This window comes from Aphis gossypii, chromosome X, assembly GCF_020184175.1.
Source record: "Aphis gossypii isolate Hap1 chromosome X, ASM2018417v2, whole genome shotgun sequence".
NCBI lineage: Eukaryota > Metazoa > Arthropoda > Insecta > Hemiptera > Aphididae > Aphis > Aphis gossypii.
The window spans coordinates 38,010,131-38,026,161 of record NC_065533.1 but is presented as its reverse complement, the minus strand read 5'-3'; the positions used below and the strand labels follow the sequence as shown (position 1 = coordinate 38,026,161).

At 26.5% G+C, this 16,031-nt stretch overlaps 1 protein-coding gene across 2 annotated transcripts; it reads right to left on the bottom strand.

Moving 5' to 3' along the window:
* Positions 1–3,863: 3,863 nt before the first annotated feature.
* On the bottom strand, positions 3,864–15,456 carry LOC114119665 (achaete-scute complex protein T3-like). 2 transcript variants are annotated; one of them, XM_027981306.2, is made up of 7 exons: positions 15,299–15,456; positions 15,113–15,216; positions 14,545–14,646; positions 11,138–11,278; positions 8,068–8,428; positions 6,075–6,207; positions 3,864–4,433 (listed from the first exon to the last, which is right to left on the bottom strand). In XM_027981306.2, the coding sequence occupies exons 4-7, from the start codon at positions 11,189–11,191 to the stop codon at positions 4,241–4,243; spliced, it is 741 nt and encodes a 246-aa protein (XP_027837107.1). In that variant the 5' UTR covers positions 11,192–11,278; positions 14,545–14,646; positions 15,113–15,216; positions 15,299–15,456; the 3' UTR covers positions 3,864–4,240. The 2 variants fall into 2 exon arrangements, with proteins under 2 accessions (XP_027837107.1, XP_027837106.1); XM_027981305.2 differs by lacking the exons at positions 14,545–14,646; positions 15,113–15,216; positions 15,299–15,456 and adding an exon at positions 11,418–11,511.
* Between the last annotated feature and the right edge of the window lie 575 nt (positions 15,457–16,031).

Here is a 16,031-nt window from a genome sequence, read left to right as displayed (position 1 = left end):
CCCCTCACACCTACTGTTCAATACCAATGTCATATTTTTTTCACCTATACTTTCATACATTACTAAAACGTTAAATATTTTTATTAAAACAAATAACAACATTTATAACTATTGTAAGTTATAATATCTTAAACTAAAAACTTATATATTTTTTTCAAGTTACTAAAAGTACTTAACAAAAGTAAGGTTTTCGATTTTGACTTAATAAGTCTTATTCAGTTATTTAGGGATACAGTTTTTGTATTTTGTTTTCACTAAACTAAAAAAAACTGCCTTTGATTTAATTTGTTATTAATAATGACAAATTATTCGTTATTAAATCTGGATAACTGAATATTAGGAACAGATTACTACATATTATTTTATATTTTTTACAGATGCTGTGAAGTCCATGTTTCATTGTTTCCTGAAAAATCAGTGAAACCGATAAAAACTCATATGAGTGACTGGTTAAAGCAGGCGCCTAAGAGGAAATCCCAATGGCCAATAATATTATTGAGATTATTATTATTTATTGTTATTATTCAATATTGATTAATGATTACAAGTATAAAAAATATTATTTTTGCGATCATATAAAATATAAATACATTGATAATAAATTACTACATATATATATATATATATATATATATCATAACAGTACTCATATTATATAAATAAAAAGAGCATAGGTACTTATTATATTAAAACATTGCATGTATATAATAATATAAAGGTAGGTACTACCAATAGCTACACAAATTATAAACATAATTTTTACATGTTAATCCTCGAAGTTTATACTTAAAATACATGTATATAATAGACGTATTATATCCCAAATGTATACTAACAATATATACGTAATTTATACGTTGAATAAACGTTAGAATTTACGTATATTACACACATAATATACGTTGAATCTTTTGACCCAAAAATATCCATGACTTCTACTTATTATCAATTAAATATATTCGTTTATTATACGTAACTTAGGTTATTCATCATTTATACGGATAGTATATCCGTATATTATACGTTTAATATATGTATATTTGTTTACTGGGTTATTGTTATACTTTATATTACAGTAGGTTAATTAAATTTTTTGTCAAAAAAACATTACACTATAGTACCAATACTCATATTTAAACAATATTATATCACTATTCATTACCTGCTATATTACCTATCTATTGGCTCTTGTTATTTAAAAATTTTGTGCCTTTACCCAATGCATCGTATAACAGTGTTATCAATTACATAGTAAAAATAAGTGATAGCTTAAAATTAATCTACATATTTCAAAAATGTTATCGAGTAGGTATACTTGATGTATATATGTATAGTATTGTATACTATGCATATACCTGGTAAGACGTAAATTATATTTTTGAATTACAACGAAATAACTAATATCGTTTAAATAATAGGTAATTTCGCTCACATTTTAACTTATTCCAATGTTTTTTGGAGTAGTCGTGTGTATCGTGTATGTGTATTTAATATTTTAAAATAACTTAAATAACAACTTATAAAGAATCTTGTATTAGACTTTAATTATTTCTTAGTAACCTCCACTGGAAATCCTCTATAATCTGAATACTTAATCTGTCATTTTACTTTTATTTTTATTAACTTCTATTATTTGTTCTTAATATTTCTTACTGTAACAGATTAAATAAAAACTGTAATGAAATAAAAAAAACTATTTATAGACATTTAAAATTTTTTATTTCTCTTATATATAGGTACCTACTTCAAACAATAAAAATGACTACATATGCAAAGATTACAATCTGTAATTATGTAAATATGATGATTAATGTATACCTTAAAATTTAAAATATATAAAATATAAATAAGAAACTTTTTTTTTAAAAATTATTGTTTTTAGCACTTTTTATACCGCGATTTTTTGTCCGTAAATAATTTATGGTAAATTATTATAAGAAAAGTGTTTATTAAGTGAGTGGTCATTTTCGCCATAGTATAATAAAAATCAGTAACATTGAAAATATAACTATACAATGATAAATAATACAAATATAATAATAATAGGTAATTCACAAATTTATATGTAAAAATTTAAAAAAAAATTATATGTTAGTTCTGATCTTGAGCTCTATTATTGTAGCTACACTAAATGTTACTTTTATCACCATTCGACAGTTTCATCACTTTCCTGTGTGGCACAGTTATCTATTTATACGATCAAATCATCAATATTTTTTTTTCATTAAAGAGTGATCCTCGAATTTATTATTACAGTAAATATTCATTCATTTTTCATTATTTTTCAAAATTGTTATATTAAATACTGCACGTGTTTCCATATCTTCAATGTTAATCATTATGTAGTGTTAAAACCTCGTGTAGGTACTGGTAAATGTATCGATCCTCCAGCATCGATTAGAAAATAAGCGTGTGTTAAAGCGTCGACTTCTGCAGATGGATCTTTGCCTTCGGAGGTTGAAGGGAAAAAGTTTTATTTAAAAGCTTCAATACTCGTTATAATGGAATATGTTTAATCCTTCTATAGTGACCGAATTTTACTAAATAGGCCACCGAAGTGTGAAGCAGTGAATAAGGTGGTAGGTAGGTTGAAATATCATAACTATAAAGCTGTTAAGTATAATACTTTAACATAATATTATCATAGACGCGTGTGTTATGTTTCATACTTTGTTTTGTACTATATTAATACGTTATCAAGAGTATACATATAATATAGTAACTTAAAAAAAAAATTAAATTATAGTACTGAATGTAACTACGAAAATGAAACGGTTGTTTGAACGATGAGAAGAGTAAAAATAAATTTTAACTTTTACTATGGCTCAGCTTTTGCTTCGTATACGTAATTACAGCCACACTTTTTTTCGACGTTGATATACCGGTCTTTGTTAATTTTAATTCTCTTCCGGAAACAGTACTCAGGGCATATATTGCAAAATAGGAACAAAAACAAAGATATTAAGAATAACGGGAAAAAACATAAGAATTCTCCACCATCATCGCCGGTGCGGGATGAAGGAATAATCCCTATATTGATTACATCTTTCTGGTCCACTGTTTCATTCAATTTGTTTGTTTTTTCTCCTTTCGATGCGTATTCAAACAACGACTTTGTCAGTGAAAGATATGTTTTTTCGGCTAAATTATTTTGAATATAATAATAGTATACAGAAAAAAAAATTACAATTATTATTACACAAATTAATTTTGATAAGGATCCAAGAAGGTTATATATACACATTTTTATAAAAAAAAAAATAGAGAACTAGAAAACAAGTGTAGCGATTTTTAAAGTGATTGTGTACCCAGTAACTCATAGTATAAATAGATTCTATATCTATAGCAACGAAAATAAAAATATAAAAAAAACATAATTTTTTTCAAGAGGCTTACAATGATACGATAATATAATATAATATTACTATATTGTATTGGCCATAGCCCATGGTTTAAAATATAGATACTTACCCTGTATATTTTAACCCGTGGTGTAGTTGTTGTTCAATTGAGAGTTGAGACATCTGGATAATTAGTCGATTTTAAAATTTATGATCAATGAAATCTTTAGATTATGTTGTACACTTTCATAGTTTGATAACATTATACTAAGTTGTGTCGGCAATCGTTGGTTTTTTTTTAGGTATTAATCAATATACTTTGTCACACTACAGTGTCACTCTGCAATTATGTAGTGAAAAAGGTAAAGCGTCCACAATCGTGATTCACCCGAATAACATTAACTTTGATTTGCACATTTAATTGTTATTTTTTTTATTGAGTTAATAAATTAATACCACCTTGTTGATAACTATAAATATATATAAACATTCAGGGGTTTTTTTTCTTTAAAATACTTCATATTTATTGAAACAAATAAAATATGTATACTTAAAAGTTTAAATAAATAACTAAGTTAATACAATTTTAATTTCGATTAATAGATACTTTAGTACTTTTTATTAGTTATATTATTATAGGAATTCTAAAAATATTAAAGTAAAAAAAAAATGATTAAGAAATAGGAAGAAGAACAATGACTTAAATCAAATTGTAGGAAATATACAATTATTATACATCGTATGATAAATTTCAGTATTCATACAGGTACGTGTATATTCATAATATATACCTACTACCTATCTATATTGACTATATTCTATACTATTATTGTATAGGCGATGTTCAAATTATTACGTAAGATGGAAAAATAATTTGGGAATGTGATTGTTAACAACAACTAATATTGGTTGTTTACGTTTGGAGGATAGTCAGCTGCAGCGTTCCAACATTGACCATACTGTGGCTGATAACCGTAGTATGTCGGTGGAGGTAGGTATTGGGTACATGTCGGCACAGTGTATAGCTTTGTCTCGTACTCTGGCCCATACTCCAGGATCGCTTGTAAATGTCTTATATACCGTATGGCCATCCTGTATTACACAAATAAATAAGTCATATAGTCTATTTTCCATTTTTACTATAAAATAGGTGATTATAGATACTTATTATCATTGAGTAGGTATATACTATTTTAATATAAATATTATAATTTATAATACAATATAATTTATACTCCATGCTCTTGTATAGATCCGTACTGTATAGACTTATAGTAAGAAGGATTTTTTCGAGAACCTTAAAAGGAAAGCCATATTGTAAAGTGCCAATATGATTACGCTTGTGGAAAAAACGATATACTACCTAGTAATTTCACCACAATGTGTGAGTTATTAAATATTATTTGTTGATTTAAAAAAATTAAGCTTTTTATGTACCTACCTATTGGCTATTTTATATTATATTATCATAATATTTATATTGTTATGTTAAATTCATTGTAGGTACTGTACTACTGTTAAAACTATTATGTTAAAAAGACGTATAAGGAGTAACTTTAATAAAATCAAGTTTATAAATAATAATTAATAATAATAATAATATACTACGTATAGCTGACTATAGATAGGAGTGTTAGGACACCGATTTAAATTAAAATTGTATTTTTTTCTGAATTCCCAAAAACATAGGTTTTCAAGAACACAATTCGTTTCATACATCAAAGAACTTAAAAATGAAACTTTTATTTTGCATTTTTTGGAATGTTTTCTTAACTTAACAATACATTTTTTTGGACATTTTGTTATATTTTATATTTGACAAACATATACGATAAATTAAATTACTAAACTAGAACCAAGATTTGTTATTGTTTTACATGAAACAGTATGATTTTATTCGTGTTTAGTAAGTTATCATTAGTATGGGAGGAATGTTTATAGTGGACTAGGGGCATTTTCACCGCAAGTGGTAAATTGTTTAAATGGTTTATAGGTGGCTTTGTTATAGGTGCTTTAGGTGTTTCAATACATTTATTAGTTTTTTCATTATACATTATTACATTAATATTTTTCCCATCAATAATTTAAAATTTGAAATAAGTGGGTAACGCTCTGTACAGTAGTTAGTAGGTAGGTGTAGAATGGGTCACTATAATTAATGAGTTAAATTTTAATTCTATGATAAATCATTACATACGAAAAACAATCTATTAGCCATATATTGCTACTTGATATGACTTTAAAATTATTATTAAAGTAATTAACTTTAGTACTACGGTAAGTTGATTTAGTATTTGCAAAAATATTGCATGTATTATATTATAAATAGTTAATTATTTTATGATAATAATATATATTTATAAGTACCAAAATCAATTATTGTTATTCAATTATGAGTTAACACCAACTTATCATAAAACAATGCGTATAGTATAGGTTCATCGCATAAAAACATAAAAGTAGGTGATACCTTAAAATGAATCTATACATTTTGTCATTTTGAAAATGTCTCATTGCGTTTAGTAATGTTTATGATATACCTAACAGTTACACATCCCCATGAATAATGTTTTTTTTAATTAACAAAATAAATAACATCGTTTCCATCGATTAAACTATATGTAATTTTCTCCAAATTTGTAATTCAATATAATGTTACTTCGCTTTAAGTACTACGGATAATTAGAACTATAAGATATTTATAAATATTTATGTATATTAATATATACTAACCTCAACGATTCAATTTTAGAAAGTTTCTTTCCGGGTGGTTTACTCTTTGGTAAACGGTTTCTCAGAAGATCGAAAGCCTTGTTCATGTCTCGCATTCTGGTCCGTTCTCTGTCACAAGCGGATTTTTTATAGTCTGTAGACAATATTTTAAGGTAGATTTTATAGTTATTAGTTATCAGGACTTGGGAATTCTAGGAAATGCTATTTTTTTTTGGTAAGTCATAGAGTATCGAACATCGAAAGTAAGATAGGTTCACATTTGTTTCATACTTTCTTAAATTACTGGTGTGAAATTTTATTCTGTTAATTTATTTATATTTACATTTTTTAGTGCTTTTTATAGGTAGGTATATTTTAATAATAAAGGAAATAAACATAACAACTCTAATAAAGTATACAAATATGAGAACGAAAATATGTTACACATGTATTTTGATTTTTAAAAAGTAGGTTACGTTATCGGCTGTTAATGTCGAATACCTACATAAGATAATTAGCTTATTCAAAAAAACGGAAGGTTATATAAAACGGCAATAAAACTTATAAAACAGTTATTTTTAAAATAATGCCACATACTACATACATTGTACTGTAATTATCAGATTCGTCGTATTTACGCTCTATCTAGTCTGACCAAATATCTATAGTTCCTAAATACTTATTACCATATTCTATAAAAAAAAATTTAAAATATTTGGTTGATAATTTTATTTTGAGTAGGTATTTATCAGTTTTTAGTGTTAATTTTGGTGTTTTAAAGTGCATATAAAAGAGTTAGAAATGTACTTATTAGTGGTATAACTTCTGAGCTGTGTTAATTACCTATATAGTTATAAAATTATTCTTCTAAAAATTAATTCCACACACAGTATACAAAATAATTGCTGGTGCTTCAAGTATAACTTAGCTACCTACCACTTTTAAAAATTAAAATAGTATAATAAATTTATCCGTAAAAAACTCATTATGTAATACATTATATCTTGAAGGTATTTATATTTATACATATAACAATAAATGTGTTTACCTACATATAATATAAAATTAAAGAAGCACAGTATGATTATATACAGAGTATTACCAACTCATAGTTTAGTGGGTGATAAAAATATTCGAAATTGTTACATTTGTTATAGTTTATTAACTATTAAAATTTTAATTAAAAAAAGGGAGAAGTGGGTTACCGTTCTCCTATATGATAAAGCATTATAAAATCAATACATTCATAGCTCAGCTCAAAATCTAAAATGTAAACTATAATAGATAATATTGTATTCAATAATTGGTAAAAATAGAATTTATTTCAAAATCCGTATCGTATAAAAAGATTGGTTAATACGCTTGTAAATAGGTATTTTTTAGAATTAAAAATAGTTCGTGTTGAATCTCTTTAATGAATCATTTTTTGCTACTACATCCAATTACATAAATTACATATTAATTTTATAAAGATGATAAGAAAATACTGATCTGAGACAAAAATATAAAGTATTACAATATTATCATTTAATATTTACAATAATATCCAAGAGGCAAGTAGAATATATTGATAATAAAAGTAATAGGAAAACGTAGTAGAACTTGATAGTTAATCACCTACAATTAAAAAATAGGAGTTGAATTTAGGCTGTATAGAAAGACTTTTTCTGTCAGATAAAAAAGAAAACAGTTTTTCAAAATCTGTTAACTCTACGAGGCCTGAGCGTATTCATTTGAAATAATTTTTAATCAATACACCGTACCAAATAGGTTTTGGGGGTAGAAAATTAGTGGAAATGTAGATATTATAACAATAATTAAGATGGCTAATAAAACAGGAGTACCCAGAGTCTACAGAATAGGCAAATAGGCTATTAAAAGAAGAAACTGATAATCTTCAATGAACGGACCAAAATTTGATAAATAGATTATAAGTATAGCCGGGATAAGGAGGTATGTCGTTGGATAGGTAAATATTATTTCTTATAATACTTGTATTATTAATATTAAATACCTCTTTCGGACTCGTACGAGCGCACTCTTGAGCTGGTTTTGACTTCGGTCGGCATGTAACAGCTGGTGCCGCTGCCGACGCCTGCCACTGTGGGCGAGTACTGATGTTCGTCGGCGGATGTGCCGTACACGGGTGGCAGCGGTGGAACCACGGGCCCTCCGATTTGGAGGCTGGTTAATGAGGGATGGTGTTGGTAGTCGTAACTCATTGGCGGTAGCACGTTGTTGAGCGTGCAAATAGTGGTCGAGTCCGACGAGCTTTGGTCATAGTGCGAGGAGGACGTGGTGATTGCTGAGACGACTGCCGCTGTCGTTGTTTCCATGGGTGGTTTGTTCACGTACACTATCCGAGTGACGTTTTCCTGAAAAGAAATAATAAAAATCACACCAATGTCGTATTTAGGTTTTATTTTTTACAAGAGCTCAACTGTTATCCAAAACTCACCCCAATATCGATTTTTCACTACATGTACCGTTTTCAAATAATCCATCTATAACTGCGAATACCTACTAACAATTTTTACCTGACATCATCTAGTAACCCCTTATTATAGTTTTACTTTAATCTATATTTGGCTTAATTATTTAACAATAAATAAACATTGTACATAATATCTTATCGTGTTCACAATAATACAATTTTACACAATTACTTCAAATCTATTTTTTTAATAATACATAATAATCACTCTGTGTCTCTGTCTATAGTCGTATAAGTACTTTCTGTTAAATAACTCAATTATTTTTGGTTAATTTTAAAAAATTGATATAAATATTAAATAATATTATAATTATGTATGTCTATAACTAAAAATTAGTTTATATAAATTTAGTTTTTTTTTGGTATCAAATACAGTTGCTCAATCTTGAGTCATCTAAACCGATTAAATATCCAACTTAAATTTGTCAAAATCGATTGGCTTAAATTAGCTGCTAACCTTCATGATGGAATTGAGAAAATCAAAGCATTATCCAAAAGAAAAAAACTCGAGCCAATCTATCTTTATTGGAAAAAATTTATTTAATTTGACTCAAAATGTATTGTTTTTACATTATCATCAGCTGTAATACCTATACTGGCTACTGATTATTCAAGGAAAAAATTATTTTTTAGAACGACGAGTTTAGTTAATAAAAACTTCTCCTTTTTATATTTATACATTTTAAGCTTTATTTTCTTTTTGATATTTTCTTTTTTTTATTAATTGTTTGCTTTTTACTATCATTACCTATTTATGATATTATGTTTGTTTATTTTGATTAAAAGTAAATAAATCTAATTATACGTCCCGAATGATTTTCACAGTATGTTTACAGAATATTAAAAAATATTAATGTTTATGTTTTGTTATTCCATATTATTATCAAACAGAGATTATTAGACGATCTATAAAAAATTATTCAAAAAAATGTAGGTATTTAGGTACTTAATAATAAAGTATACCGTCTATAAAATATACGAAAATTAAAAGAATTTCTAGAAATTGATTAAAAGCTATTATATAAATTATATTACGGCAATATTTTAATATCTGATAAAGATTTTATAGTTAATCTCTAAATATTATAGTATATCTATTGCACCTATAAAACTCAAAGAAATGTACATTGAAATATTTAACATTGTAATTGTGTATATTTTTTCATTTTTTATAACGTGGAATAATATAATAAAGCAGCAAGCTACCGAAAACCTATATAAAAAGTATTGTATCTATACTTCTTATAACCTTAAATATTATTATATAGTTAAGTCATTGAATGTAAATATAATAGATGTACCTATCATTGAGAATACATATTATTATCTACGTAATTGTCTTTTATTATATTATGTTGTACTTAACCCGTACACCATATTGACTTAATTTAATAATGTAATGCTTATAATCCTGAATTTATTTAAGTAATTCATATAATAAAATAAATAGTCAACACGGTATAAAATATTGAGTTTTAGTTTATTATAGGCAATATCTATTTACATTACATATTTTTAATATTTCTTTGTATGGACTGTAATCGTGATGCACTACCTATATTTAATATATTAGGAAAAAAAGTCTGAAGGAAAACAACATAATTATAAAAGTCGAGCCATATAGCCATGTACTTGTATATAAAATATGCCTACTTCATACTTGATATTTCATAAAATAACACCAACCTTAACGCTAATATGTTAAATAAATTATACATTGATAAAATACATATTATGAGCTATGTACCGAAATGCAAACACGTTTGTAATATATTTCAGTTAATAGCTATATTGTAGTAGAAGATGTTATACATCCCGAAAATGAAGCAACATAATTTCGAACAACGTTTCAAATTGGCAATATTTATACTTATAAAAAATTTATGCCTATATGGTAGTTAGTACTGCAGTATTTGAATTCTGTAGCGATTGACGATTTCCGCTGATAATATATGCACACGTATTCAATTTACAATATAGATATTAGGTAGGTACAATGGTTCTCAAATATTTTAATTTCTGCAGAGTTCTATACGAAAGTTTATAAAATAATGATAAGTTTATTAATGTAGGATTGCAATAATTAAAAAATTTGAATTTTTAGTATTTTTCTTTTTGAACGGTTGTATACAATTTTTTTTCTTCTAACGAACAAGTTACAGCATTCTATGTTTTACGGTTACTTTTATTATTATATCGTATCAAGTAAAATATATTTATATTATGCGGCTACCCAGCTTAATAAAATCACATGATGAATAACAATATAATAATAGAACAGTCTCGTTGTTTTACTCCGACGTATAGTCCTTATTATCATAGGATAAGATACAAAGAGCTACGCACGCGGTTAAAAATTATTTATCAATTAGCAGTACCTATATAATATTATTATATAAAAATATAAAGTATTTGATATTCAAGCAATTATTGCCTATGATAACTCTGCCGTATTTTTGACGGTCTATAATGTAATAATTACACGACGAGCAATAACAAGATATTATATGATGGTTGAAAAAATGGATGACCGTCAAATTGTATGCCTATACTTATATAATGCAAATCAATTGAAAAATTATACACTTACTTGTATAACGGATCTTGTGTCCCCTTCGTTTCCTCTAGGCGATGTTTCGCTCATGATGTTTGTTTTTTGGTTTTAATTTTCTTCGAATCGGGAAGCAGAAAGACAGTTCTTCGCCCGATTGAGGCCACTTGATGGCTACACCTATAATATTAAAATACTAGTATACTAGTGGTGCCTATATTATAGCTATTATGAGTCGAAAATGGCTGATGGTTTTTTAATGGTAGTAATCGAACAGCCTGGGAACCAAGACCGCACTAATATTATAATGAATACCTACTACATACAGACCGCGGCAATACTCGTCAGACACGACTTGTACAGTATAGATGCAAATACACAAAGTGGAGTTAAAAAAAAAAAAAAAACAAAAAAGTGTTTTAATTACACGGATCTACACTTGTTTAAATAATTGAAAAAAAAAAGACAAAAACCCATATTACACACATTATTATTATTATTATATTAAACGTATACGGCACACAAACAAATACACACACACTCCTCTCCTTCGCCGCCACCCAACCGATGGGCCACCCCCTTCACCCCGTTGGTGCGGCACGAGCGAGCGCGGTGCGAGCCGAAGCGCAGAACGGGACAGAAGACAACAACTGTGCCAACACGTGTCACCTTATTGTCACCAAACACCCGAGTACGATATTCGTTATTGTTTCGTTATTAGTATATTATACTAAACATTATTGTAAGTCTATTTCGTGGTGCCGTGGATGCGAACAACGAGAATCGTGCATAATGGAATTAAACGGCCATAGAGTATATCCAACGGTGGAACGCGTTTTTACCGGTTTTTAAGCGTTTGACGATTATTGTTGCGTATCATTCGGCACGCACGCGTATATACGAGCCCACGCAAGTTTACATTAACATCACGTAGGTATAAAATATAATAACGTATAAACTAAGAGCTCAGATTTCATTGCCATAAAAATGATCAAAATATGGCCAAGAAAAATAATTTAAAAAATGTCTTTTAAACCCAATATAACGCCCTCAAAAAATGACCCACATTTTTTTTAACGGGCACGAAAATGAGAAGACGCGATAGTTTAAATTTTAGTATTTTTAATATTTACCCATATTGACTAAACTAATAACAATAATACAAAAACAAAATACTGAATCTAAAAGCATACACAATATTTTAACTTTATACCCAAAAGTCTAAATAAACGGGATCATCGCGATGTAGCTCCAACTGACTTCATGTATTTATTATACCCAGTGTTGTACATAGATAATCAACAAATTATCTAGATTAAATAGCACATAGACTACATAGTTCATAAAACAGATATTTTCGAAAGTTTTTAAATTTAAAGGTTTATTTAAAAAAAAGCGGGCAAGTGGGTACCGTTCTGCTGTACATTAGGGGGGTGGGGTGGACCTCGGACTGGAGTAGGTTAAATTTGAATGCAATGATAGGTATCATTGTATACGAAAAACGATTCTGAACGAAGATGATTTGTCAACCAAGGATATAATTTTCAGTGGTTAGTGAAAAAGGTGGTTTATGTTTTAATGGCCTGAATACACCAAAATTTAGGTTCTTTTAAAATTATTGTAAGCTAAACTTATGAAAAATCTTGTATTAAATTTTCAACTCTTAGCTACCTATACAAACATTTTTATGGATAATACTTACAAAATAATTTGCAAATATTCATAATTTTGACGAATTTTTGTCAAAATTTTAACTTCAAATACTAATAAAAAAAAATTGTGCATATGTATTCTTATAATTTTTTAATCACTATAAGAATAACATATGAGGAACTTTGTATAAAATTTTCAAGTATTTTGATAGGGCCAAAAAAATTTTATCGACACTTCAAAAGAAATTTTTCAGAAAAATTGAAAATTTCAGTTGTCTATAAATAGCTCAGAAAAACTCAAAATATTTTGAAAATTAAATCATGTAAAGAAAATGCCAATCTAAATAACTGGTAAAATTTTCAAGTATCTACGACTTATACTTTTTGAATAATAACAAATATCAAAAATTGTTTGAGGCTAAACCGTTATTTAACGCGGTTTTGTAAAAATTGAAATTTCAAACACTCATAAAAATTTTTGTTTGAATCCGGTAGAGTTTTTTTTACAGATATTTGAAGAAAAATGTATGGAGAACCTTGTACCAAATTTTCAAAACTTAGTTATGAACACAAAAAATTTTTATGATTTTTCAACTTCAAAATTACTTGTAAATTTTCGCAATTTTGACATATTTCGTATAAATTCGAACTTTAAGAACTTATAAAAAAAAATTGTGACTAACGATTTTTAATTTTTTTTAGCTACAATAAAAACAACTCATAAGGAACCTTGTATTAAATTTTCAAAACTTTTTGGTCATCCAAAAATTTTTTATCGACACTTTAAAAAATATTTCTCAAAAAAATCGAAAATTTCAGTGGTCTATAAATAACTCAAAAAAAGTCAAAATTTTTTGAAAATTTAACTATATATAGATACCACTGACGTTAACATTTGGTGAAAATTTCAAGTATTTTCAGTGATTAGTTTTTGAATTGCAACCATAAAAAAAAATCGATTTGGTCGAAAACTGGTTTTGCGTAAAAATTGCCGTTTTTCCGTCATTTTTTTTTTGTTTTTCTCGATTTTTTTGAAAACTGTTGGAAAATGTTAACTTTTTACCTGTATAATGCACCAAGGATATTCACTTTGCCATCGGAAACCACCCCCATAGTTTGAAATTGGAGCATTATTTCGACTAGTTATGCTGTACACAGACACAAAAAAAAAAACACACATCATTGTAAAATCAATACATTCATCACTTCGTTCAGAATCTAAAAGGGTTACTATGATGAGTTATTGATATTTTTAAATGCTATAAAAAACACATTGTAAAGAACCTTGTATTAATGGTCAAAATTATTTATTCGTAAAAAAAAAATACAAATTGAATACCGTTGAAAATTGTATAATATTTAGACGATAAATATAAATATTTGTTTAAAATTTCAAGTATGTTATATGTGAGGCAATTAATCTTTGAATTGTAACAATAAAAAAAAATTGATATTTTCAATAGCTGGTTTGCATAAAAATATATACTTCCTTTATTTTGTAAATATATTTTGAATTTCCTAACTATTTTGAATTTTTGATATTTCATAAGAAATGTGTATCAAAGTATCAAATATAAAATCAATTTGCTACCAGAAACCTTCCTCAAAAAATAACGAACGAAAATATACGTTACCTATTGTGAAAAAATCTGCTCAGAATCTACAATTATAGAAATAGAAAAATAATAGGCTGTTGTTTTTTATTTGAGTTTTCTTTACTTCAACAGAAGCTTTTTCAATGGTGTTAATAGTGTTAGCAGAATTTGAACAATTATTTGATTATACACTACATACCTCTTCAACTTGGGGGTTTACTTCTTTTTTTTTATAATAAAAAATTGATGTTTGAAATGTCGAAGACATATTTCCAATTGTTTTGCATTTTCGACAAGGAATCTATAATAACAAAAATATTATAAATTATAAAACAATACAGAACAGTAACTAACAATTTTTTTTTTGTTCATAAACATTTCATATCATTATCTAGAGCATGAGAATTGTTATATGAATTATGAATAATGTAATATTTAATAGAAAATATTAATTATATATATACTTCTATCAGTAGCAGCATAGTTTTACTAAAAGCATTTTTTTTTAAATTGGAATAGATTTAACAGTAAATGTAAGTAATTCTTGACTGTCTTAAAATGACAACCCTAAATTATATATATTTAATTTTTTTGAAACACCCAAAAATATTTTTCTTACATTACATACATTATCTAAGCATAGGTTACAAGATAATTATAGTCAAAAACTTAAAAAGGTGTTGTGACCACAAAGTTAAAAATTGCTCATGGTATAGCAAAAATCTGGTTATTACTATACATCATAACTCAAAATAGATAAATATTACCTGAGTAGTTTCTTTTTTTAAACGCTGAGCCCCATTCCTGAACCAATCTTTTACATAAATTTCAATTATGTTTTCATCATTTTGGTAAAGATCATGTGAAATTTCTATAAAAAATACATAGCTAATGTAATATAATATAATAAAATAAATATTAACTAGTATAGGTATTGGATATTGAGTACCTACTTTTCATGATTTTTATAATTTGGTGGTCAACAAAGTAATGGTTATTTTTTTGTCTTTCCAAGAACAAAATGTGGCCAATTTATTGTAAAATAATTTGTTGAGTACTTTTTTAACAAAATGTTTTGTGCCACTGTGCCAGAGCCACCAATAGATTTAATTAAATTAGTCTGAAAAATAAATATACAATAGAGTTGTAATATGGGTATTGTATAAAACAATATTGACATTTTGTTACCAATTTAGTAGAGTTTTCGTTGATTTTTAAAAATTCATCAAAATTTATAAGAGACTCTACATCGTTCAAAGGAAATAATCACAAAAAATTTTTATCTAACATAGGTTGCACACTTGAATTTGGATTTATTTTTATATAGTCCATATAGCATCTAATCTTTTATCAAGTCTTGTAAAGTAAATGTCGGTTGTATGAAGTATTTGATCCATTTTATTTTTAAGAAATTTCAACTTAAAACTGCCTAACTCTAAAAAAATATTTATATTATTGTATTTGGGGGTTAAGATAAAATGTAAATAGTATAGAAGTTAAATTTAATAATTTTCAAAAAAATATTCTAAGAGAAATATGTATATATTTTTGCAAAGAAAAATATAGAAAAATAAATTATAATTACAGCAGTAATAAAATTTAATGTTTTACCAGAAATGTTTTTTTTAATTTCATCAAATTTGCTTTTTAAGTTACTTGTTTATCTTTAAAAAAATTATAAATAAT